General features: G+C 48.9%; 1 protein-coding gene across 1 annotated transcript in view; it reads left to right on the forward strand.

Moving 5' to 3' along the window:
- The window catches only part of LOC147725812 (NACHT, LRR and PYD domains-containing protein 3-like), a 280,887-nt gene that overhangs the window by 87,834 nt on the left and 165,993 nt on the right, over positions 1 to 27,060 (forward strand). Inside the window, exons 3-4 of the mRNA XM_086959989.1 lie at positions 4,602 to 4,779; positions 20,831 to 20,899. Of these exons, the coding sequence (XP_086816115.1) occupies positions 4,602 to 4,779; positions 20,831 to 20,899 (247 nt within the window). The remainder of the gene's footprint in view (positions 1 to 4,601; positions 4,780 to 20,830; positions 20,900 to 27,060) is intronic.

A 27,060-nucleotide genomic window follows, 5' to 3' on the forward strand; every position in this document is an offset into this window, starting at 1 on the left:
GGAGTGATATGGCCAGTTCTTTCTGGAGGTGTGGCATAGCTTTGTCATTCGGGAGGGGTGAGAAACGAATGGCTATGTCATTATGGATGCGTCATTTTTCTGGGTCATACTGGAAGTGTGACATGGCCGGTTCATTCTAGAGGGGTGATATGGCTGGTACATTCTGGAGGTTTAATACGGCTGCTTCATTCTGGTGGTGTGAGCAATGAATGGCCATGTCATTCTGGAGGCGTAATTTGTCCGGGTCTCACTGGAAGTGTAGCATAGCCGGTTCATTCTAGAGGTGTGATATGGCATTTTTTTCTGGAGGTGTGATATGACTGGTTTATTTTGAAGTGGTGACATGGTGGGGTAATTCTGGAGGTGTGATATGGCCACGTCATTCTGGAGATGTGACATAGGCGGGTAATTCTAGAGGTATAATGTAGGCGGTTAATTAATTCTGGAGGTGCGATATGGCCATGTCATTCTGGAGATATGACATAGCCAGGTAATTCTAGAGGTACAATATAGGCGGTTCATTCTGGAGGTGTGATATGGCCACGTAATTCTGGAGATGTGACATAGCCGGGTAATTCTAGAGGTATAATTTAGGCGGTCCATTCTGGAGGTGTGACATAGCCGGATCATTCTGGAGATGTGATATGGCATTTCTTTCTGGAGGTGTGATATGGATGGTTAATTTTGAAGTTGTGACATAGCTGGGTCATTCTGTAGGTGTGAAATGGCCTTAGTTCTGGAAGAAGGATATGACTGGTTCATTCTGGAGGTGTGAAATGGTCTGTTCTTTTTGGAGGTGTGATACAGCTGGTTCATTTTGAAGTTGTGACATGGCTGGGTCAAACTGGAGGTATGATTTGTCCAGTTCATTCTGGAGGTGTGATATGGCCGGTTCATACTGGAGGTAGGATATGGGCGGTTCATACTGGAGGTGTGACATGGCCAGTTCATTCTAGAAGTGTGAAACGGCTGGTTTACACTTGAGGTGTGATATAGCATTTTTTTCTGGGAGTATGATAAGGCTGGTTCATTCTAGAGGTGTGATACGACTCGTTAATTTTGAAGTTGTGACATGGCCAGGTCATTCTGGAGATGTGATATGGCCAGGACATTCTGGAGTTGTGACACAGCCGGACCATTCTGGAGGTGTGATGTGGCATTTCTTTCTGGAGGTGTGATATGGATGGTTAATTTTGAAGTTGTGACATAGCTGGGTCATTCTGTAGGTGTGAAATGGCTGGTTAATTCTGGAAGAATGATATGACCGGTTCATTCTGGAGATATGATATGGCCGGTTATTCTGAAGGTGTGACATGGCCAGTTCTTATTGGAGGTGTGATACGGCTGGTTCATTTTGAAGTTGCGACACGGATAGGTCAAACTGGAGGTATGAATTGGCAAGTTCATTCTGAAGGTTTGATTTGGCCAGTTCAGTCTGGAGGTTTGATTTGGCCAGTTCATTCTGGAGATGTGACATAGCTCCTCATCCACTGGGTCCATAGCCCCACATCCACAGCACCTAGAGCTCCTCATCCACTGCACCCAGAGCACCACATTCTCTGTAACCAGAGCTCCTCAACCACGGGACTCAGAGTTTCTCATCCTCTGCACCTAGAGCTCCTCATCCACTGCACCCAGAGCTTTTCGTCCACTGGACCCAGTGCTCCTCATCCACTGCACCCAGAGCTCCTCATCCACTGGACCCAGTGCTCCTCATCCACTGCACCCAGAGCTCCTCATCCACTGCACCCAGACCTCCTCATCCACTGGACCCAGGGCTCCTCATCCACAGCAAACATAGCTATTCATCCAATGCACATGATCTCCTCATCCAGTGCACCTAGAGCTCCTCATCCAAAGGACCCAGAGTTCTTTATCCACTGCACCCAGAGCTCCTCATCCACTGCACCCAGACCTCCTCATCCACTGGACCCAGGGCTCCTCATCCACAGCAAACATAGCTATTCATCCAATGCACATGATCTCCTCATCCAGTGCACCTAGAGCTCCTCATCCAAAGGACCCAGAGTTCTTTATCCACTGCACACTGAGCTCCTCATCCACTGCTCCCAGAGCTCCTCCTCCACTGCACCCAGAGCTCCTCATCCACTGCACCCAGAACTCCTTATCCACTGCACCCAGGGCTCCTCATCCACTGCACCCCAAGCTCCTTGTCCATTGCACCCAGAGCTCCTCATGCACTGAACCCAGAGCTCCTTATCCACTGCACCCATAGCTCCTCATACACTGCACCCAGAGCTCCTTATCCACTGCACCCAGAGCTCCTCTTCCACTGCACCAGAGCTTCTCATCCACTGCACCCAGAGCTCCTTATCCACCGCACCCAGAGCTCCTTGTACACTGCACGCAGAGCATCTCATCCACTGCACCCAGAGCTCCTCATCCACTGCACACAGAGCTCCTCATCCACCGCACCCAGAGCTCCTTGTACACTGCACCCAGAGCTCCTCATCCACTGCACACAGAGATCCTCATCCACTGCACACAGAGCTCTTCATCCTCTGTACCCAGACCTCCTTGTCCACTGCACCCAGAGCTCCTTATCCACTGTACCAGAGTTCCTCATTCACTGCACCCAGTGCTCCTCATCCACTCACCCAGAGTTCCTCATCCACTGCACCCAGAGCTTCTTATCCACAGCACCCAGAGCTCCTCATTGGCTGCACACAGAGCTCCTCATTGGCTGCACACAGAGCTCATTATCCACTGCATCCAGAACTCCTTATCCACTGCACCCAGAGCTCTTCATTCACTGCGTCCAGAGCTCCTCATCCATGCGACCCAGAGCTTCCCATCCTCTGCACCCAGAGCTCCTCACCCACTGCACCCAGAGCTTCTCATCCACTGCTCCCAGAGCTTCACATCCACTACACCCAAAGCTCCTCATCCACTGTACCCAGAGCTTCCCATCCACTGCACCCAGAACTTCTCATCCACTGCACACAGAGCTCCTCATCCACTGGACCCAGAGCTCTTCATCCACTGCAACCAGAGCTTCTCATCAACAGCACCCAGAGTTTCTCACCCACTGCACCTTGAGCTCCTCATCCACTGGACCCAGAGCTCCTTATTCACTGCATCCAGAGCTCCTCATCCACTGCACCCAGAGCTCCTCATCCACTGCACCCAGAGCTTCTCACCCACTTTATCCAGAGCTCCTTATCCACTGCACCAGAGCTTCTCATCCACTGCACCTAGAGCTCCTCATCCACTGGACCCAGAGCTCCTCATCCACTGCACCCAGAGCTTCTCATCCACTGCACTCAGAGCTCATGGTACACTGCACCCAGAGCTTCGCATCCACTGCACCCAGAGCTTCTCATCCACTGCACCCAGACCTCCTCATCCACTGCATCCAGAGCTCCTCATCTACTGCACCCAGAGCTCCTCACCCACTGCACCAGAGCCTCTCATCCACTGCACCCAGAGCTTCTCATCCACTGCACTCAGAGATTCTCATCCACTGCACTCAGATCTCCTCGTACACTGCACCCAGAGCTTCTTATCCACTGCACCCAGAGATTCTCATCCACCGCACCCAGAGCTCCCTATCCTCTGCACCCAGAGCTCCTCATCCACTGCACCCAAAGCTCTTCATCCACTGCACCCAGACCTCCTCATCCACTGCAACAGAGCTTCTCATCCACTGGACCCAGAGCTTCTCATCCACTGAACCCAGAGCTCCTTGTACCCTGCATCCAGAGCATCTCATCCAATGCACCCAGAGCTTCTCATCCACTGCACCAGAGCTTCTCATCCATTGCACCCAGAGCTCCTTATCCACTGGACCCAGAGCTCCTCATTCACTGCACCCAGAGCTCCTCATCCACTGCACCCAGAGCTCCTCATCCACTTGACCCAAAGCTCTTCATCCACTGCACCCAGAGCTTCTCATCCTCTGCACCCAGAGCTCCTCATCCACTGCACCCATAGCTCCTTTTCCACTGCACCCAGAGCTCCTCATCCACTGTATCCAGAGCTCCTCATCCACCGCACCCAGAGCTCCTCATCCACTGCACCCAGAGCTCCTCATCCACTGCACCCAGAGCTCCTCATCCAATGCACCCAGAGCTTCTCATCCACTGCACCCAAAGCTCCTTATCCACTGCACTCAGAGCTCCTCATCCACTGCACCCAGAGCTCCTCATCCACTGCACCCAGAGCTCCTCATCCACTGCACCCAGAGCTCCTCATCCACTGCACCCAGAGCTCCTCATCCACTGCACCCAGAGCTTCTCATCCACTGCACCCAAAGCTCCTTATCCACTGCACTCAGAGCTCCTCATCCACTGCACCCAGAGCTCCTCATCCACTGCACCCAGAGCTCCTCATCCACTGCACCCAAAGCTCCTTATACACTGCACCCAGAGCTTCTCATCCACTGTCCCAGAGATCCTCATCCACTGCACCCAGAGCTCCTCATCCACTGCACCCAGAGCTCCACACTGAGTACACTTTAGCTTCTCTTCTTATGAGGGTATTTTGCTCCTTTTCGATGGAAACAAAGGCCTCCTGACCCACTCCACATTTCATCTAGTGGATGAAAGGAAGTTACAGACTTTGTTCTTTATTCCTGGCAGGTAATTGAATGTTTGGATAAAGGGAGTCAGAAGGAGGCGGCGAGGTACCTGCTGGAGGTGGTGCTTGGAAAGTCGGATGCCGGAGCGGGCAGGGCCCTGTGGGCCGAGCTCATCAGCTTCCACAGCAGCCAGGAGTCCTGCAAACTGAGGGCCCTCCTTAGAGAGATCTGCTCCAAAGGTAGGTACAAGGGGGCATCACCCCAGGGATACAGGGGTCATGTCACCGACATGCCTCTGTCCTTGAGTGTGCTTCAGAAACACAGCACAGCATGACATGTCACACCACAGATGCCACGATGCGTCTCAGACCTCTAGTGTGCTTCAGAAACACAGCACAGCATGACATGTCACACCACAGACGCCACGATGCGTCTCAGACCTCCAGTCAGAAAGACATGACAGCATGCATCACATCCCACCACAGACCAGATGACATGTCTCTGTCCTTCAGTGTGCTACAGAAACACAGCAAAGCATGACTGTGAAAAGTTGGCCTGGTATATGATGTCCACTATTCTAGTGGGCACCTTGCACCAGTCCAATCGACCCTTATTGATGGTAGGTTAAAGAGAAGTAGCTGTGGAGAGCAGCCTTCAGGCTCAGTCTTGAAGGAATGTAAAGCAGCTTGTTTTACTAGGCTATAATCTCTTGAATAATCAAATGAAAGTAAACCACACAAGGTATATATATAAAAAATATATGTATTTATTCTAAACACAACCCCTCCAGTCTCTTTATAAGGCTAGAGGCAAAAGTACAATACAAGAACGTAATTAGCACACAGTAAATTAGCACATTATACGTTTTGCCCTAGGGGCGTACTAAACCATATATTAAGAAAGTGGTATAAGAACCACGACTTGACAAGGACACTTAGAAGAGAACTTGGAGCAAACCCCTTTAGAACTATGGGGTTCTAGAGCCAACACCCACGGGAGCACCGGAGTACTCGAGTTACCTCACTCAGGGAAGCCAGGTGCATAGGTGTCTTTTGGTGTCGGGTTTCGTCATCGTTTTCAATGGCAAAGTGCTGCTGGCGTCCAAGTGAAAAGTGTCCGGTGTGATCCAAGCCTGGATCGAAGGTGAGAAGAACCTGAAAGCAGAGGGGACAGAGTCTGGGTCACTTGCCATGACCAGGGGCACGATAGTAGAATGCCCACTAATGTCGGGTGATTTCAGGTGAAGAAGGTGTAGCTTGACTCTTCGCCACAAGGACCAGGAGTTGTCGACGACAACCAAGTTCTGGATTCGAGCTGTCCCACAAAAAATGTTGAGTGCTGCGGTGTCGGTTTCTGGATTGGACCCAACAAGTCTTGGAATCAAAGAAATGCTTCAGTGCAGACCAGCAAGGTCTGAGGGACTCACCTTTTGGTAGGGAGTCAGGGTATGTCTGGAGCAACCAGGAAAGCCCAATGAAAAGTAGAGTTACCTTCAAGGGGACCCACCAGTCGACGGACCAGGGATCGCGAAGGAGCCTCAAGCGGAAATGCAAGAAGCGGGCTCATAGAACACTCGTGGAGTGTGGGCCCACAATCTTTGGTGCAGATGATGCTCGGGGCTTGGGCTATAAGTAAACCAAAGCACAACTTCAGGACAGCTTGGGAAGTTAATGCACTTAGCAAATGTGCATGGTGTCCAGGGGTTCTGGTTCGACATCACTCGTGAGGGTTGCGGGTCTCAACTTTTCTAGGGACTCGGGTCGGCCTTCACGAAGTCCGGAAATCTTCTTCCTGGGCTGCAAGAACTTTGGAGTCTGGCGGGAGCTTCGAAGATGCAGACTAGCAAGTGCTTAATTGGTGCCTACTTGAGCAGGGGAGTCACTCCTTGACCCCAAGGGAGATTCTTCCATCCTCGAGTCTTTAGTAGAGCATTGAAGTTCCAGGACTCAGTTTCAGAGTTTTGTCCAGGTGTAATCTAAAGTCCTGTTGCCAGGGGTCCCTTACTTATACTAAGAAAAGGGGCTGGACATACTCTGGGGACCCACCTATGGGAGGGACTGGAAAGAGGGGTGGCTACACCCATTCCCTTTGTCCAGTTTCACACCAGAGCAGGGGCTGAGTGTCCCTGCTACCGGTTTGAACTGGAACTATGAACCGGGACATCAAATGTGCTCCCAGTGCAGCCTTCAATCACTCTCAGAGTGCACCCACCCAGCCCCAATACACTAAAGCCTGTATGGAAGGTGGTTACACCTCCCTGGACAGGAAACCTGTTGTTAAGCCCTCCCCTGCTGGAGTTTCATCCAGCAGCAGGAGGGCAGACCCGTGTCTGTGGCTGCAGTATCCATTTTGTGATGCTAGGGCTCTTTTAAACTATTACCGGTTAGACCAGTGTGTACATGTCTCTACCTCTAGAAGGGGGTAATTCTACCCCTGCCACCAGGACTGGTGGGGGGTAGGATTCCAAAGCGTTTGACACCAAACACAACATGTTTCTATGCAGCCATTCCAAAGTTAGCATCTACCGCAAGGTTATAATGCACTTAAGAGTATATGGTCTGGCTGCATCACACAACAGCTTCAGAGAATAGATTCCGAAAGCTGCAGAGGGGTCCTACTCATACATGGGCACCCTCTCACACAAAACCAAGCACTCTACCTCCAGGATTGATAAGGCCTGCTGTAGGAGTGACTGATAGGTTTATATGTGTTAGTGATTAAAGGTAGATATAAGTAACCTATATCTTAGTAAGGGGTGCATGCACCACCTTACCCAGGCTGCAGTAGCAGACCTGTGGTGCCATTTTAGAATGCTTCCCAGGGGTGGCATAATACATGCTACAGCCCCTGGTAGGCCTCTGGGGAACCTATGCCCTTAGTACCTAGTGTACCATATACTAGAGACTCACACGGGTACCTCAGTAACCAAACTGGAGCATACCTAAAGTGCAGGCAATCAATTTAGAGAGGAAAGCAGATAGGCTGGGGTCCAGGATAGCAGTATCCCAACCAAGCTAAGTCAAAAACCATCAAACACGAGAAAAAAGTGGGGGCAACCATGTAGTCAGATTCCACCTTCATACAATGGGCATCAGTCCTAGTGACTGCATTGAGATCCCTGTAGTCTACACAAAACCTCATCTCTCCCTTACCACCCTGGGTGTGAGGTTTAGGTACCAAGACCACTGGACTAGCCCAAGAGCTATCTGAGGGTTCAATAACTCCCAAATCCAACTTTTTCTGGACTTCAGTCCTGATACAGTCCCTGACATGATCAGGTTGCCTGTAGATCTTATTTTTAACAGGCAGACTGTCCCCAATGTCCACTTCATGAGTGCACCAGATTGTCTGACTTGGAGTCAGAGAAAACATATGTCTACACTGATTGAGCACCTGTCTACGATCAGCTTGCTGCTGGGCAGTGAGGCTGCCTGCCCGGGCTGCACTATTCACTGACCCATCATCAGGGTTCTGTGAGAGCAGGTCAGGGAGTGGATCACTCTCCTCCTCCTGTCCCTCATCAGTAGCAATGAGCAAGCCCATGTCTGCCCTGTCAACATAAGGTTTCAGTCTGTTAACATGAAGCACCCTATGGGGGCTCCTGGGAGCTCCAAGGTCTACCAAATAGGTAACCTCTCCCTTCTGTTAAAAAATTGGATGGGGGCCACTCCACTTGCCTTGCAGAGCTGCTGGGGCCACAGGCTCCAACGCCCACACCTTCTGTCCTGGCTGGTAAACAGTCATCACAGCCTTTTGGTCATGCCAGGCTTTTTGCAATTCCTGGCTAGCCTCAATGTTTTTGGTTGCCTTTTTCATGTATTCAGCCATCCTGGAGCAGAGAACAAGTACATAGTCCGCTATGTCCTGTTAGGGGGTTTGAGAGGTAACTCCCATCCTTCCTTCACTAGACACAGGGGTCCTCTTACAGGATGCCCAAACAGAAGTTCAAAAGGGCTGTAACCAACCCCCTTTTGAGGAACCTCCCTGTAGGCAAATAAAAGACAGGGCAAAAGGATGTCGCATCTGCGCCTAAGCTTTTCTAGGAGACTTTTAATCATACCCTTCAAGGTTTTGTTGAATCTCTCAACTAAACCATTGCATTTTGGTTGATAGGGTGTGGTGAATTTGTAATTCACTCTACACTCCTTTCACATTGCAGTCAAGTAACTAGACATGAAGTTAGTACCTCTGTCTGAAACTACCTCCATAGGAAAGCCCACCCTCGAGAATACTCCCAAGAGGGCTCTTGCCATCACAGGAATTGTGGTGGTCCTAGGTGGAATGGCTTTTAAGTACCTAGTGTCATGGTCCACCACCACCAGGATAAATCTGTGTACAGAGGCTGTCTGAGGATCCATGGGACCAACTATGTCAACCCCCACTCTTTCACAGGGAACCCCCACCCCAGGACTTGGTATCAGAGGGGCCTTTGTCAGACCCCCCAGGATATAGCGGCATAGATTTGCAAATTTAGCGGCACAATATTTGAAATTTAGCGGCACTAAAGTGGAAATTTAGCGGCATTATTGCGGCACCTTATTTTTTTCGTAATCATTCCTTTTCAGCCTTTAATCAATGTAAACTGATTTAACAGGGTATTCCACTGTAAAACTGGCATCTTTAAAGTGTCTGCGGCTCTACGGAAGCACAGCTCCACTCTGCACCTCGTGAGAGGGGGCCCCATTTCTCCTTGGGTTGTTCTAGCACTCATGTATGCACCCCTGCCGGGGCACCACTGCTTCCTAGACCCGCCCCTTTTTAAACAACAGTAATTTCTATCACCCTTTTTTACATTGAAAATATATTGTGAATACAAATATGACCCATAGAGGAAGTCTTGCTTTGCTGCTAGAGCGCTTTACTAAAAAGTAATGCAGCTAAATAAGGGTGGCAATTTAAGTGCCACTCTGTGAGTGGACAAAGACAAGGCAATGCATTTTAAAAAACTATCCTCTTTTCTGAAACCCAATCATCTAAAAGGGGCCTTAAAATATCCCCAGCAGTTCGGAAGCGCTGCTGCAGGGTACATAACTGCCAGGGTTTCAGATTGCTTATGTGTGCCATTTTCATAAATTCACTGTAAATGAGTGGCTTTCAATGACTATGAGTGACACTTTCTCCTGAACAAAATCAAGCAATGAAGTTAGGGAAACAGATAAATAACAGAAATTACCCCAATTTGAGCAATTCGAAACTCTAAGAATATCTTGAAACTGCAGCAAAGTACCAGAAATGGAAGGACTCTAGTCTACTGCCTTTGTAACCTGATTCACGTACTTTGTAGCAGGCATAATAATCCTCTGCCCTATTTTATTATATATCCCTGAGCTTGAAGTCTGTTGTACAGTCTGGCGAAGTTAGTTACAACGAAGCATGGCTGCGTTGTTGGCATATATGACGTGTGCTTGATAGTATCAAAATGAAAATTTTCTTTGTTAAAAAGATTATGACACTTAACATGCAATGGGTCTGTACGATTGGTAACCCCAACAGCAACCAAAAAAATAATTGCCTCATGATGTGGGATGATGTGATTGGCTCAATGAGTGTGGTGCCAGTGGAACACAGACAGAGGATTTGGCAAAGCGAGATGTTTACCCATCCAGGTCCTTTGGAAAGAAATATGAATGACTGATGCAGACCTGGTAAATCTGGAAAAACGTATAACTGAAGGTATATTTATGTAGTATAACTGACAACTGTAGTCAGTGGAAGGTGTCTCGTCCTAGGTTGAAGGGGAAACAAGTATGTTATTGAAATGTTTTAAATATATTGTATTTTGATCCAGGACAAAGAGGATGAATCCTTTTTGCTTCTCTCGCCTATCTCGTACGTGTTAAAAACATAACTTATTTTAACAGAAGAGGAGAGACACTGCCGCACACCAACTCGTACTACAACAGATAAAACGGCCAAGTACACGTTTTAGTGCTCCCATGTGATTGCTGATTTAGTGCCCGGAGCCACGGCTGGAAACTTAATCCTACAAAAACGTCATTCATTCATAGAATGAGGTGTCTTGCATTCCTCTCGGAACACCGGTAAGAAAGCGCTCCTTCCAAAAGCAGGTGAGATGAAGGATTTGACCTCACTGCGGACGCTAAACTTTTACAGTCTCCCCTGACACGTCATTTTACAGACCCCCACCTACGAATGTGGAATGGAAGCTCCGCCAAGCGCCGGGCCTATATCCGGTGATTAATGACCCTGCGCTTCCACAGAGCACCTGGGAGGCTGGAGAAGGCCTGTTAATGGCAGAAGAGACATGTGGACCCAGCTGGTCCGGGCGCTCGTGCCTTCTGCATGCGTGTCAAAGCCAGCCATGCAGCGCGGTATTTCCGGATGTTTCCGGTATTTCATTAATGAAGCCTGGCCTCAGCACGCTTATATGGACATACAGGCCCGCCTGAAGAGGATCAGGGATACAAGCCCTGGAACTCTAGAGCAGAGAGGCATGACAACAGGAGGAAGCAGGTATTGGACGGCTGGCCGGGATCACGTAGTGACGTGTGCACACACAGCCAATTAACGGGCTTTGTTTGTGTTGCAGACACTTTCTAGCAAATATCGCGGTGATGAATGTAATTATCGCGGCCATCGCGCTAAACGGCCGATTTCGCGATTTTTTCGTGAATCGCGAAATCGCGAAACTCTGGAGGGTCTGCTTTGTTGTACCACCTGCCTTACCACTGGCTTGACAAGTAACACAGGAGCGACAAAACTCCTTGGCATCTTCAGACATATGGGGCCAATGAAAGTGAGGGACAATACTGTCCCAAGTCTTGTTTTGGCCCGGGTGTCCTGCAAGGGGAATATCATGGGCTGGTGTTAATAGGAAGCCCCTAAACTTTAGAGGTATAATCATCCTCCTAGCTGCATCAGGCTTGGGGTCTCTACTCTCTGAATATAGAAGTCCATCGTCCCAATAGATGGGTACCACTAGCATTCCCAGCAGCAGCCTGCTATATGATGGGTTCAAAAGAGGGACAACTCAGCTGCTCCTGATTCAGATCTGCCCTGGAAGGGCCCCCTGTCCCCAAGAACTCAACGTGATCAGGCTGAAGCTCATCTGGTACAGTTCCTTCTTCAGGACTAAAGTCATCTCCCTCAAGCGACTGGTCTGTATTGTGAGTCAGGGGGGAAGACTCTGCTTTAACCCTACTGCTCCTTTTCTTGGAAGGCACCTGGTCCATTATTCCAGAATCCAGGGCCTGTTCAGTATTAGACATTTTTGGCTGTGACCTAGTCACAGCAAACACATGTGCAGGGTTTCCTAACATTTCTGCATGGGTCCTGAGCTCCACTTCAGCCCAGGCGGAAGTTTCTAAATTATTGCCAAGCAAGCATTCAACAGGGAGGTCTGCACTTACCACAACCTTCTTGAGGCCAGTTACCCCTCCCCAGGAGAAATTAACAACTGCCAGGGGATGGTTAGTCCTGGCATTGCTAACATTGGTCACTTGGTACATTTTACCAAGTATGACCTACTCAGGAGCCACAAGGTCTTGTGTCACCATTGTGACACTTGACCCTGTGTCCCTGAATGCCAAAGTCTCTTTTCCATTAATCAAAGGCTGCTGTCTGTATTTGCCCAGACTACTGGGACTCACAAAGGAGGACATATCTATGTCTCCCTCACAGACCAGGACAGCCTGAGTTGGACTTATTACAATCACTAGTCCAATGGGTTTTCTGTTTACAGATTTTACAACATGGTTTCTTCTGGCCTTTTCCTTTGTTTGATTGGGACTCCCCACCAGATGCAGATTTTTGGGGGACCTTGAGAAGAGTTCTGGTCTTTACCTTTTCCCCCACCCTTGTCAGAGTTCTTATAATCTTGCTTCTTCTGTTCACCACCTTGGTTCTGTACCTTCAGCTTCACCCTGGTTCTGACCCATTTGTCTGCCTTTTTTCCCAAATCTTGGGGAGAGGTCAGATCAGAGTCCACCAGGTACTGATGCAACAGCTGATTTTGACAATTATTAAGGATCTGCTCTCCCATAATTAAGCTATACAATCCATTGAAATCACACACCTTACTGCCAAGTAACCAACCCTCCGGAGCCTTAGTAGCACAATCTACAAAGTCCGCCCATTCCTGAGTCTGAGCCTTTTGGGTGTCTCTGAATTTTATCCTGTATTGTTCAGTGGTTAGGCCAAACCCTTCAATCAGAGCACTCTTCAGGACTGTATAAGCATCAGCATCCTCTTCTCCAACAGTTAGGAGCTTGTCTCTACCTTTGTCTGCAATGGAGAGCCACAAAATTGCTGCCCACTGCTCCTGGGGGACCTTCTGAACTTGACAGGCCGTCTCCAAAGCAGTTATCCATTTGTGGAGATCATCCCCAGTCTGATAGGGCGGGACAATCTTGTTTAGGTTCCTATGGTCATGAGATCTTTCTTTACCACTAGGGAAGTTGCTGCCACCTTGGGGCTCCTCTAGCCTCAGCTTTTTACTAGTTCTCTGAAGCTCTCGGATTTCTCTGTCTAAGGTTACCTGCCGTCTTCTGATGCTAAGCTGAGCTTTCTCATACTTGAGCAGCCTTTCTTTCCTCTCATGACAGGTTTCCCTCCTGTGAGAAGAAACAGAGGTCCATACAGATGTGTCAGAATGGTCAGACTCATCAGAAGGAGATCTTGATCTTCTAGGCACACCTCCAACTCTCCCTGGTGGAACAAAGAGAGGCCCCTCATGGCCATCTTCTTCACCTCCAGGAGGAGTTGGTTCTTCCAGATTAAGATCATTGTCACCTTCCTGGTCAGCATCAGAGGTCAGATCCTGGTCATTTTCACTCCTGGGCCTTTCCTCATCTGCTGCTCCACCCATACTGCCTACCCCACCAGGCCATGAGGCCTTTCTGACATTATCCAACAGCAGTACCTCTATGAGGCGTTGAGTGTTGGCATATTTGCCTGTCTTCAATCTCCTAGTAGTACACAATGCTCTCAATTCCAAGAATGGGAGTTTGTCATACTTGCATGCCAGTAACCTACTGACATATGGCAGGGACCCACTGGTTCCTGGCCTTGAAGTCATTACTAGTGTGGTTTCTGCACCCACCTACTCTAGTTGTAGCCTACTAAACTCTCTTGAGTTGTAGAAAGGGTGTGCTAAGCCCTTGACACACAACTCTAAGTTCAGTAGAACTTACTGTATTCAAGCTTGTATTCTATGTACCTCTGGTACCTTTAGTGGTTTTTAGTTAGTCACTCACTTAAGATTGTCTGATAAAACAAAGGCAAGCTTGAATCCCAACTGCTGCACACCAATGTGAGAAGTTGGCCTGGCATATGCTGTCTTCTAGTTATAGTGGGCACCTAGCACCCGTCCAAACAACCCCTTCGAGGTGATAGGTTAAAGACAACCTTATTTGAAAGCTATCCTAGTGGTAGCTACGGAGAGCAGCCTTCAGGATAAATCTTGAAGGAAAGTAAAGCAGCTTGTTTTACCAGTCTATAATCTATGTAATGGCTAAATTAAAGGAGAACCACACCAGGTATATATATAAAATATATGTATTATTCTAAACACACCCTACTAGTCTCTTTATGAGGCTAGAAGTCAAAGCTCATACGTTACACTTAATATATCACAGTAAATTAGCACAATATACGTTCAGCCCTAGGGGCGTACCAAACCATATATTAAGAAAGTGGTATAAGAACCACAACTTGACAAGACACAAGGCCTAGAGCCTGGAGAGTCACTGGGGCCACAAGGAACCACCCAAGGTAGTGACACAGGGGACCCATGGGGGACGCTTGCAGTGTGTGAACACAGCCGCGAGCTACGTTAGCTTTGATCAGGAAAGTAATGGTTAGAATTTAAAAGTTTAAGGACACTTAAAGGTGGACTAGGAACAAACCCTTGGACTTAGATGGTTCTAAAGCCAACACCCACAGGAGCACTGGAGTACTCGTGTCACCTAAACCAGGGAAGCCGGGTGCATAGGTGCATTTCTGTGTCAGGAATCGTCGTTGATTTCAATGGCGATCTGCTGCAAAGTGCTGCTGCCGTCGAGAAGGAAAGTGTCCGATGTCATTCAAGCCTGGATCAAAGATGAGAGGAACCTGAAAGCAGAGGGGACAGAGTCTGTGTCACTTGGCAGTGACCAGGAGTATGATAGTCTAATGCCCACTGATGTCGGGTGATTTCAGGTTGAAGAGATGAAGCTTGACTCTGCAGCCACGAGGATCAGGAGTTGTTGACGACAACCAGGAGCTGGATTCGAGCTGTTCCATGAAGGATGTCGAGTGCTGCTGTGTCAGTGCCCGGATTGGATCCGACAAGCCTTGGCAACTGCAACCCACGCAGGAAGAGAAAATAGGCTTCGGAGCGGACTAGCAAGGTCCGGGGGACTCACCAAGTGGTGGAGAGTCAGGGCACGTCTGGAGCAACCAGGAAAACCCAATGAAAGTCACAGTTGCCTTCTCAGGGACCCACCAGTCAATGGAACAGGGAGCGCAAAGGTACCTCGAGCAAAAACACAAAGGGCTGTCTCACAGAACACTCGTGGAATGTAGGCCAGCAATCTATGGTGGAAAAGGTAACCCAATGCACAACCTAAAGGAACGTTGAGAAGCTAATGCACTTGCAAATGTGCACAGTGTCCAGGGTTTCTGGTTCCACGGTATCCACAAGGGCTACAGGTCTCAGCTTTGCTGGGGACTCAGGTCTGCCACAGGGAAGTCTGGAAATCCACCTCCTGGGCTGTGATTACTTCAGAGTCTGGCGGGAGCTTCGGAGATGCAGACCGGTCAGATGCATCTTTGGTGCCTGCCAAGCAGGGGAGTAACTCCCTTACTCCAAGGGAGATTCTTCAGTCACCTAGTTGTGTAGATCGTCGAAGTTCCAGGATTCCTGTAGCAGAGTTTCATCAAGGTGTAATCTAAAGTCTTGTAGTCAGGGGTTCCTTTCTTATACCCAAGGAAGGGGTTGGACATACTCTGGGGACCCACCTATGGGAGGGTTTGGAAAGAGGGGTGGCTACACCCATTTCCTTTGACCAGTTTCACACCAGAGCAGGGGCTGGTAGCCCCTGCAACTGGTGTGAACTGGGATATGCACAGGGACACCAAATGTGCCCCCAGTGCAGACTTCAAAGCACTCTCAGAGTACATTCACCCAGCCCCAATACACTAAAGCCTGTCTGGGAGGTGGTTACACCTCCCTCTGACAGGAAACCTATTGTCCAGGCCTCCTCTGCCGGAGTTTCGTCCAGCAGCAGGAGGCTAGACTTGTGTCTGTTGCTGTAGCATCCCTTTTGTGATGCCAGGACTCTCTTAAACTGGTGCCGGGTGTACCGGTTGGAACATGTCTCTCCCTCTAGAAGGGGGTAATCATACCCCCGCTGCCAGGACTGGTGGCGGGTATGATTCCAAAGTGTTTGACATCAAACACAGCATGTTTCCGTGCAGCCATTCCAAAGTTAGCATTTATCGCGAGGTTATAATGCACTTAAAAGTATATGGTCTGGCTGCATCGCAGAACAGCCTCAGAGAATAGGCTCCGAAAGCTGCAGAGGGGTCCTGCTCATGCGTGGGGACCCTCTCACAAAAAAACCAGCACCCTGCCTTCAGGATTGATAAGGCCTGCCATAGGGGTGACTGATGGGTTTATATGTGTTAGTGATTTTAGTTAGATATAGGTAAACTATATCTAAGTAAGGGGTGCATGCACCACCCTACCCAGGCTGCAGTAGCAGTCCTGTGGTGTCATTTTGGAAGGCTTCCCATGGGTGGCATAATACATGCTGCAGCCTCTGGTAGGTCTCTGGGGTACCTATACCCTTAGTACCTGTTGTACCATTTACTAGGGACTAAGAAGGGTAACCCAATAACCAAACTGGAATGTACCTAAAGTACCTGCAATCAATTTAGAGCTGAAACAGCTAGGCTGGGGTCCTGGATAGCAGGGTCCCAGCCAGACTAAAGTCTAAAAACAGTGAAACATCAGCAATAAGTGGGGGTAACTATAGTAAGCAGATCCTACTCTCTTACAATGACATGTCCTACCGCAGTACCCAGGACGTGCTACTGTCCTCCAGTGTGCTAAAGAAACAAAGCACAGCATGACATGTTCAGCAAAACTGCATTTTATGAGGGTTAGCTGTGAGTACTGCTTTTACTAGGTTAGTGCCCTTCTATTTCTGGAGCTTTGGAGCAATCTTAAGATCTTTTTAGAGTTTCTCGTTGCTCAGATGTGTGTAGTTTCTGTTATTTATATGTTCCCCTCCTTTTGATTGCTTGATTTTAATCGTGAGAAAGTGTCATTCATAGTCATTGAATGTCACTCATAATTACACTGACATTATGAAAACGTCACTCATAAACAATCTGAAACCTAGGGAAGAGAGGCCAATCAGAGAGATAGAGGGGTAGAGAGGGACAGAGAGAGAGAGAGAGAGAGAGAGAGAGAGAGAGAGAGAGAGAGAGAGAGAAAGAAAGAGAGAGAGAGAAAAACAGAGAGGGACAGAGAGAGGGAAAGAGAGAGAGAGAGAAAGAGAGAGAGAGAGAAAAACAGAGAGGGACAGAGAGAGGGAATTAGGGAGGGAGACAGAGAAAGCTAGACAGCGAGAGCGAAGGAGGGGGACAGAAATAGAATGAGAGAAAGAGAGAAGGAAGGAGGGGGACAGAGAGAGAGAGAGACATGAGGGGGGAGGAGGAAGACAGAGAGAGAGAGAGAGAGACAGGGTTAGAGAGACAGGGTTAGAGAGACAGAGAGAGAGTGACAGAGAGAGAGACTGGGAGACGGAAGGAGGGAGATAGACAGAGAGAGACAGAGCAATAGAGAGAGAGAGTGACAGAGCGAGACCGAGAGAGTGGGAAAGAGGGAGGGAGACAGAGATGGAGACAGGGAGAGAGACATGGAGAGAGACAGAGTGAGAGAGAGACTGAGAGAAACAGAGGGGGACGGAGGTAGACAGAGAGAGAGAGAGACAGAGAGAGTGAAGGAGGGATACAACACAATGGTTCAGCACTCTCCACAAAAACAATAATAAACAAATTAAAGTTTTCAAAATCCGTTCAGTAGGGCTTAAAATTTATTTTTTCTTTTTCTTCATACAAAGCGTGGCCAACGCGTTTCGTCCAAAAGGACTTCTTCAGGGCATAAAGTGATGAGACTATGTCGGTAGTTAGATTGTACAAGATGATAATTTTATTCATGGGATGTAATATCCATTAATCCAGTGGATACCCGGGGATGGCCACCTTACTATTATTTATTTAATATCCTCCATATATTCGCTTCTGTAGTTAACCAGGAAAAGAGTTTTTTCAAAATAGTTCGGAGTTTCACGTCCAGTCTCTGTAGTCCTCTAGGGTATTGAGCTGTCACCTCGCACCGCGTCGCCGTTTTTCGAAAGAAGTGGATCCACTGGATTAATGGATAATACATCCCAGGAATAAAATTATCATCTTGTACAAACTAACTACCTTCATAGTCTCATCACTTTATGCCCTGAAGAAATCCTTTTGGACGAAAAGCGTTGGCTACGCTTTGTATGAAGAAAAAGAATAAAGAAATTTTAAGCCCTACGGAACGGATTTTGAAAACTTTCATTTGTTTATTATTGTTTTTGTGGAGAGTGCTGAACCATTGTGTTGTGTTGTAAAATTTGGGGTATATACCCTTGGAAGCCTAGGGGTATGTGGCTTCAGGTTCTTGGCACCCAGATCCTTTGAACACATGAGACCAAACTTTAGATAAGTGCAGTCATCATTGCCTTGTACCCTGGATGTTCTATTGTCAGAGTGAAGGAGGGAGGTAGAGAGAAACAGAGGGAGAGAGAGAGAGAGGGAGACAGAGAGAGACAGGTAAAGAGAGAGACCAAGAGAGACCGAGAGAGAAAATGAGTGAGGGAGACAGAGAGAGAGAAACAGAGATCAGAGGCACAGATAGAGGAGGAAGGAGGGCGGGAGAGGGAGAGAAAGACACAGGCAGAGAGAGAGAGAGAAAGAGAGATACAGAGAAAGACCGAGGGAGGTAGGGCGGAAGAGAGACAGAGAGAGAGAGAAGGAGAGAGAGACAGAGAGAGAGATAGGCAGAGAAAGAGCGAGAGAGAGAGAGAAAGAGAGAGAGGAGGAGAGGGAGACAGATAGACAGGGAGAGAGACAGAGAGGGGGAGACAGAGAGAGAGACAGAGATAGAAGAGGAGAGAGAGAGAGTGAGAGAGAGAGAAGGGGAGAGAGACAGAGAGAGAGAGGCAGAAAGAGAGAGAGAGAGAGAGAGGAGGATAGGGAGATAGATAGAGAGGGAGAGAGACAGAGAGAGAGAGAGACAGAGAGGGGATTCTGAGAGAGAGAGAGAGTGAGAGAGAGAGTGAGAAAGAAAGAGAGAGAGGGATGGAAGGAGGGAGACACAGAGAGAGACAGAGTGTTGGAAAGTGTAGTATTATGCAGTGAGAATGGTTAGGCTTCACTATGCAATCATCTCAATCTACCCCAAATAGGTCCTTGCACTTACCCTAATAAATCCCTAACTCAGCCCTCGTAGTGTGCAGAGTACCAGTATGGAGGAAAAGTAATTGACCCAACTTGAAAGAAATCCAACACCAATTTATAAAAATAAAGATTATTTTTATATTAAATTGGACACTAAAACACACACAATCAGATGAGTATAACCTGAGTTATAGATTTATTATTGAAAAATAAATCTGTGCATTTCACTCCTGCAAAACTTTAACATTGCGGTCAGTGGGGAAAAGGACTAGTGACAATCGGTCATGTGCAGGTCGAGTTTAGTCGAAACCACTGTGTGTGAAGGTCAGGCGGGTCCTAGGACGAGGCTCGGACAGTCAGTTAATTTTGCCTTTTTATCTATAAATTAGTGCCAGGTTTCTTTTAAGTAGAGTCAATTACTTATCGCCCATGTTGGCACTCTGAAATGCTTCACACACGTCCCTCTAGTAAAGCCTGATTGCTTTCTACCACTCTACCTCGACTAAGCTAGGGATTTATTCGGGGTATCGTGAGAGTATTACATAGTGAAGACTAGCCAGCATCTCTGCATAATACTCCTCCTTCCTACAGCCACCTAGACGGACCCTTCCTCATGGATTGTCAGTAGGTGCAGAGGAATCCTGTGCCTTCCTTCCGTGGTCCTGGATCGTTGCATATGGCTGTCTGCTCAGAAGAACGCATGCAGTGGTCATGCTGGCGGGAAATTCTGTACTACCCCCTGAGCTGCTGCGGCAATGCAGGGAGGCTTGCAGTGCACGTCATCAGTGTCAGGAGCCCCAGAGGCATTTACTCTTAGATGGGTAATGTCATGTAATGTAGTGCTAGTTATTACTTCAAGTCAAAGGTCAAGTGATGTCATTTCCTGTGGTGGCATGTCACACAGGCTCATCCTGGGTGCCATCCTGGGGCCAGACGTCCCCTCCACCACCACGGCACCAAAGGCACCACAGGCACCACAGCCCAGATTCACTAACATTTTCAGTCGTGGTTGCATATTTTTTGGTGCAGCCACAAAATAAAATGTTAGTTGAGATTGACAAAGCGATGCAAATCAGACTTGTGTGGCTCTGCAGGGGACTTTTCTCAAAAAGTAACACAGGCAACACATGGATGATGCCTTGCTTAACTTTGTGTCAGGGAGGCGTTCTCTGGTGAAGTGTGGGAGTCTACCTATAGATTTAGACGCAATCCCAGATGAATTAAGGTGAGTTATCTGGGATTGCACCGAAATGCTGCGCCTCCCTGAACCTGGGGTGACAAGAGAAACATCAGCATTCCGCAGCACGGGTAGAAAGAGGAAAATACCTTTAAATGTTGTTTCTGTGCAGAAAGGGGTCCTGTCCATCATTAAGACATTCCGGCCTGTAACACTAGCGCCCTATCACCATGGCGCAAGGTGCCTACGTTGGCGCTAGGCAGCACACAGTGTGTGGTGTGTGCTAGGAGACAGCAGACATGCTCCATATAGTAGTAGATTGGCACATTCCTGCTGTCTCCCTTTCAGGCAACACGATGCAGCAACTTTGCTTGCGACCCTGCATTGAATGAGCAAACCTGGCCCTTTGTGTCTTCATGCAGCTGCACGGATGTGATAGAGCAAAGGGGGACCGAGGATACAGATACAACTAGTCGGGCGTCCTTCATCTTCAGGGTTCATGGGATGAGACGGGGTGCACAGGTGCCTGATAGTGCCTTGCGCCAAACTCAGGGAATGCTTCTGTAATGAGGGTGGCATCCACTCATGTTGTTCCTCACGCTGAAGTAAAGATGTACGCATCATTATATTGTACGTGTATGTTAATAAAGTCGCTCCTGTTCCTGCAGGTGCTTCCTTGCTACACGAAGCCACCAGGAAAGTTCTGGATGTCCGAAAAGTTCCAGATGACCTGCAGGGTAAGTGTTACTCTTCCGGGAGTCTAGTCTCAGTCTGAGTGTTGAACATGTTTCCAACTATGAGCAACGCCTAATGTGTCATCAGAGGCAGTGTGCAGTATTGTTATTTTCCTGCTTGTCATTGGGTGTCTGGTAAATATCATCAGAGATACTGTGGAGTATTGTTCTGTTCCTGCGTGTCATTGCGTGGCTGGAACAAAACCCAAGGGAATGTCACACTGACAATAAAAAACGAAGGCGCAGATTTACAAGAAACTGATGAATATCTGCAGTGGAGCAGAGATGTGTCAGTTTCCTTGCACCAGATAAAAAAAACTTGAGCCACCATGGATGCGTCATATTTATAATACGGCGCACCGTGGCGCAATGAGAAACAGATGCATCAGAAATTCTGATGCATCTGTTGGCGCAAAAGTAACGCATTGCTAGAGTTGTGTCACAGGCACGACGAAACTCCAGCAGTGCATGCGGAGGCGTATTCCTAATACACTGCGTCACTCCTTACGCCTGCTCCAAGCAGGCATAGGGTTTTGACACGGTGCTGTCCTAGAAGTGGTGCAGAGAAATCTTGTAGATTTTACTGCATCACTTTTATGAGGCTTTCCTGCATGGGAACGCCCACCCTGCATACATTATACCTGACGCAGGTATAATATGATGAAACAAAAAGTTGGTGGTAGTGTTCTCCTGAACAGGAGAAACGTCCGCACATATAATAACAGAGCTCAAAAACCAATATCATACGTGACTTTTAGACTTATCATAAACATTTAGCCAATCTGCACAGGGTGCTTGGAACAAGCCTGATATACACCCACCACCCGGAGTGTTATTAAGTACACAAGGTGCGTACAATCAACAAAACAAAGGGAAACAGGCCGAATCAGCACACCAAATAATGTTAATCACACGGTCAGTTCTAGGTAGTCCTAGATCTCCATTAGAGAGCAATAGAATCCCACCCCATATGCCATGGGTTCCAAGGTGAGATTAAACATCTGTCCCTTTACTGTAAGTTTCAATGGACTCAAAGATCCAAGCCAAGGAATATTCTTCAAATTCTTTATTAAAAGTTCATCAATAAATATGACTTCTCAGCTCACACCGCTGACACGTGTTTCGTCTCTTTCTGAGACTTTTTCAAGGCAAAAAACTTGTGGTAATCTTGCACTAGTGTCTATCTGGTCAACCCATCCGTTCAGAATCCGATCAATGAGTCCAACACGACCAGATGGCGATGAAATGGTAACCTCACAATCTACTCAATAATCCAGTACCAAGCAATATTGCCAAAATAGTGTGGCTCCACCGAGTTTAACACAGTGACACATAGAGATAGGGGTTGTGAGAAGTTGGCCCGATATGCAACGTTCGCTATTCTAGCGACTGCTATGTATCGTTCCAACGACCCTTATGGTGTTTGGTTGTAAGTCAACCTATAGACCAGCTATCCTAGTAGCGTGGATACGAGCAGTCTAAGGCTAAAGACTCGAGAGGGCGCGTTAAGCCAGCTGTTCACCACACATGTACCCCTTGAACACCCAGTGAAAGGACACCACACAAGTGTTATGAAAATAAACAGTATATTTATTAAGAATCACAACAGCCCTGTACTCTTTATGAGGACAGGGTACTTAGCACAAACCAAATCTCTTTAGCAAATACTTTAAGTGCACAGTTAAAACAAGTGTCCGAGGACACGGAAAGGTTAAGGCAAGTCGGAAGCGAGGGACTCGGGACCCTAGAGTAAGGAGGCTATGCAGGCACTGAAATGCCGAGTTACCTAGCCACGAGGGCTGCGGCTGCACAAGTCTTACAGGCGTCGGGGTCTTCGCTGACGAGCCAGGAGCCGGAAGAAAAGGAGTTGCTGGCCGGCGACCAGTGATGAATAGTTCGTAGAGATCCAAGCCTGGATCGGAGATTGATGAAACCTGAAAGCAGAGGGGACCAAGTTCGTACTACTAGCCAGTAGTCAGAGGGTACCAGGAAGGCACCAGTTGGCCGTCACCTCGACCAGGTGAGTGGGCGACGCTAGGCTCTGCAGTCTCACGGACCAGGAGGCGTTGTCGGCGACCACGGTGGAGGTGCGAGCTGTCCCACGACGGATGACGCTGTCGGCGTCTGGAGTGGACCAGGAGGGTCCGGGGTGCTTCTCGAAAAGATGGAAGCAAGGGCCAGTCTGGAGCAACCAGACCGGCAGTGATGATTCTCGGATGTCGTCACAGAAGGACACAAGCCAGCGGCTAGTGACCAGACAACGTGCTGAGCAGCGAGCAGAAGGGCCCCACGCAGATCGTGGAGATGCTGGGGGACTGCACTTCGGAGCTGGAGCGGCTCAGGGTCGGGGCTTCTCGGACCCCAGAGCACTCACCAGAGAGTTACCTCGATGGTCGTGCTGGTTTTTAAGAGCGTGCAGGTTCTGATGATGGCCGGTCCCTCGAGGTCTCGTCGCACCCACAGATCACAGCTGAGCTGATGACGGGGGTAGAGGTCAGAGGTGCCAGGGAAGCCGGTTCTCGTCGAGCTGGGCCATCGGATTCCTTGAGGAAGGACTTACAGCAAACCGCAGAGTTCTTAGGTGGTGCCCGCTGATGCAGGGTGACTACTCCTTAGCCACAAGGGAGAAATCTTGAGAAGAGTCTTGAAGTCCTTTCGTAGAAAGTATTCTTGATTCAAAGATGATCTAATTTGGAAGGGTCCCCGCTCCGGCCTTTATCCTAAAGAAAGGGGTGGGTACATGACTAGGTCCTGCCCTAAGGGTGGGACCAGGAAGGGGGGTAGTTACACCCCTCTCCCCTGCCGGACTTTCCCCAGGCCAGGGCTGTCGCCCCTGGAACTGGTTCTAAACGGCAGATGCATAGTGAGCACCGGGGTGCCACTCCGCAGTCACCTTCTCGCAAAAGCCCTACCTACCCAGAATACACAAACCCTGTCTGGGACGGTGCGAACACCGCCCTCGACAGGAAACCCTTTGTCCAAGCGCTCCTCGCTGGAAGGACTCCCAGCAGCAGGAGGTCAGACTCGTGTCTGTGGTGGCAGCATCCATTTTGTGGAGCTGAGGCTTTCGTTAACTTTAACCGGGGTTCACAGTTACGTACATGTCGTGTCCCTCTAGAAGGGCGGAATGCTAACCTCGTCGCCAGAGTTGGTGAGAGGGCAGCATCCCGATTCGTATGACACCTTACTCGACATGTCTTGATAACGCGACACCGAAGTTACCGATGTGGCACGCGTTATCATGGAACAGCCATTGGGTCTTTTCTCCGCAAGCTGCAACCGGCTCGGCTCGGGCCAGAACACAGTTCACGCGAGCCCATGCACTCTGCCTTCAGGATTGTCAAGGCCTGCCATAGGAGTGACTGATAGGGACTCGGGTGTCCATTGTATGGTTAGATATAGAGCTACTATATCTAAAGCAAAGGGTGATTACACGACTTCGCCCCAGCTGTCATGCAGCCAGTTGTGTCAAATTTAGGAGGCCAGCCAGGGGTGGCATAATACATGCTGCAGCCCCTGGCGGCCCTGGGTACACCTATGCCCTGAGTTACAGGGTCTGATAAGGTGGCCCAGTACCAATTGGTAAATGCACCTAGGGTACATATCGTAATTTAGAAAGAGAACAGCCAGGCTGTGGGTCTGATTGGCAGGCCCACAGCCAGAGAAAGTCGTAAACCAGTGAAACAAAAGCAAAAAATCTGGGTGATCATAGGATTGCAGACCCTACTCTCCTACATGACCCCCCCCCCAAACGTCGGAACAACTAGCTAACCTTGACCAGGTAAGTCTTCTTGTTCTAAGTGGAAATATCTGGAGAGCCCATCGGCATTGCCATGATCAGTACCAGGTCTATGTTCCACTGTGAAGTCCATCCCCTGTAGGGAAATGGACCACCTAAGCAGTTTGGGGTTTTCACCCTTCATCTGATTTAGCCACAAGAGGGGCTTATGGTCGGTCTGAATCTTGAAGTGAGTGCCAAACAAGTATGGCCTCAGCTTCTTCAGGGCCCAAACCACAGCAAAGGCCTCCCTCTCGATAGCTGACCAATTCTTCTCTCTAGGGGTCAGCCTTCTGCTTATAAAAGCAATGGGCTGGTCTTGACCATCAAAATTCAGTTGAGAAAGAACAGCTCCCACACCCAACTCAGAAGCATCTGTTTGGACAATGAATGGTTTGGAGTAGTCCGGACTCTTGAGGATAGGCGCCGTGCACATGGCCTGCTTGAGGTCATCGAATGCTTTTTGACAGCTCGCTGTCCACTGAACCTTTTTTGGCATTTTCTTACTTGTCAGTTCATTTAATGGTGTCACGATGGAACCATAGTTCCTGACAAACTTCCTATAGTAACCAGTCAGGCCCAAGAAAGCTCGAACCTGAGTCTGGGTGGTTGGAGGAGCCCAGTCCCTGATTGACTGTATCTTGCTCTCCAGTGGCTGAACCTGACCTCCACCTACAAGGTGGCCCAGGTATACAACCTGTGTCTGCCCTATCTGGCACTTGGTGGCCTTGATAGTGAGGCCTGCTGCTTGCAGCGCCTCTAACGTCTTCCGCAGGTGGACCAGGTGATCCTCCCAGGTGGAGCTAAAGACAGCAATATCGTCAAGATACGCCGCACAGAAGTCATCCAGCCCAGTAAGGACGTGATTCACCAACCGTTGGAAGGTGGCAGGTGCATTTTTCAGACCAAAGGGCATCACCACGAACTGATAATGCCCACCAGGGGTTGAAAATGCTGTTTTAGGCTTGGCGTCCTCAGCTAACCTGATTTGCCAATACCCAGCTGTCAGGTCAAACGTACTTAAGTAGTTGGCCGAAGCCAGCCTATCAATAAGCTCGTCTGCCCTTGGTATTGGGTGGGCGTCAGTCTTAGTGACTGCATTGAGACCCCTGTAGTCTACGCAGAACCTCATCTCTCTCTTACCACCCTGGGTGTGAGGTTTCGGCACTAGAACTACGGGACTAGCCCAAGGGCTATCCGAGGGTTCAATGACTCCCAGCTCCAACATTTTCTGCACTTCACTTTTGATGCAGTCTCTAACGTGATCAGGCTGCCTGTAGATTTTACTCTTTACGGGCAGGCTGTCACCAGTGTCGACCTCATGGGTGCACCAATCGGTCTGACTGGGTGTCAGAGAAAACAGATGTCGGAACGACTGAAGAACCTGTTTACAGTCGCTCTGTTGATGTTCGGAGAGGCTGCCACAAAAGACAACACCATCTACCGAGCCATCGTCAGGATTCTGAGTGAGCAGGTCGGGGAGAGGGTCACTCTCCTCTTCCTGTCCCTCATCTAGGGCCATGAGCAAACTCATGTCCTTCCTGTCGACATATGCTTTTAGCCTGTTGACATGAAGCACCCTGTGGGGGCTCCGGGGAGTTCCCAGGTCGACCAGGTAGGTGACCTCTCCCTCCTTCTCCAGGATGGTGTGGGGCCCGGACCATTTGTCCTTGAGTGCTGCTGGGGCCGCTGGCTCCAACACCCACACCTTCTGTCCGGGCTGGTAAACAGTCAAGACAGCCTTTTGGTCATGCCAAGCTTTTTGGAGTTCTTGGCTGGCCTTAAGGTTTTCGGATGCCTTCTCCATGTATTCAGCCATCCGCGAGCGGAGGCCGAGCACATAGTCCACTATGTTGGTTGCCGGCTTTTTGAGAGGTCTCTCCCATCCTTCCTTCACCAAACACAGGGGTCCTCTTACAGGATGCCCGTACAAAAGTTCAAAAGGGCTGTAGCCAACCCCCTTCTGTGGGACTTCTCTGTAGGCGAACAAGAGGCAGGGGATCAGGACGTCCCATCTACGCCGAAGCTTTTCCGGTAGTCCATGAATCATCCCTTTTAGGGTCCTGTTGAATCTCTCAACAAGCCCATTGCATTGTGGATGATAGGGTGTAGTGAACTTGTAGTTGACACCACATTCCTTCCACATAGCAGTTAAGTAGCTCGACATAAAGTTTGCACCTCTGTCGGAGACGACCTCCTTAGGGAAGCCCACTCTGGAGAATACTCCAACCAGGGCTCTTGCCACAACAGGTGCTGTAGTGGTCCTAAGGGGAATAGCTTCAGGGTACCTGGTGGCATGATCCACTACCACCAGTATAAACTTGTGCCCTGATGCTGTTGGTGGTTCCATGGGACCGACGATGTCGATCCCCACCCGTTCAAAGGG

Source organism: Lissotriton vulgaris, chromosome 3_1 (assembly GCF_964263255.1).
Source record: "Lissotriton vulgaris chromosome 3_1, aLisVul1.2, whole genome shotgun sequence".
NCBI classification, from domain to species: domain Eukaryota; kingdom Metazoa; phylum Chordata; class Amphibia; order Caudata; family Salamandridae; genus Lissotriton; species Lissotriton vulgaris.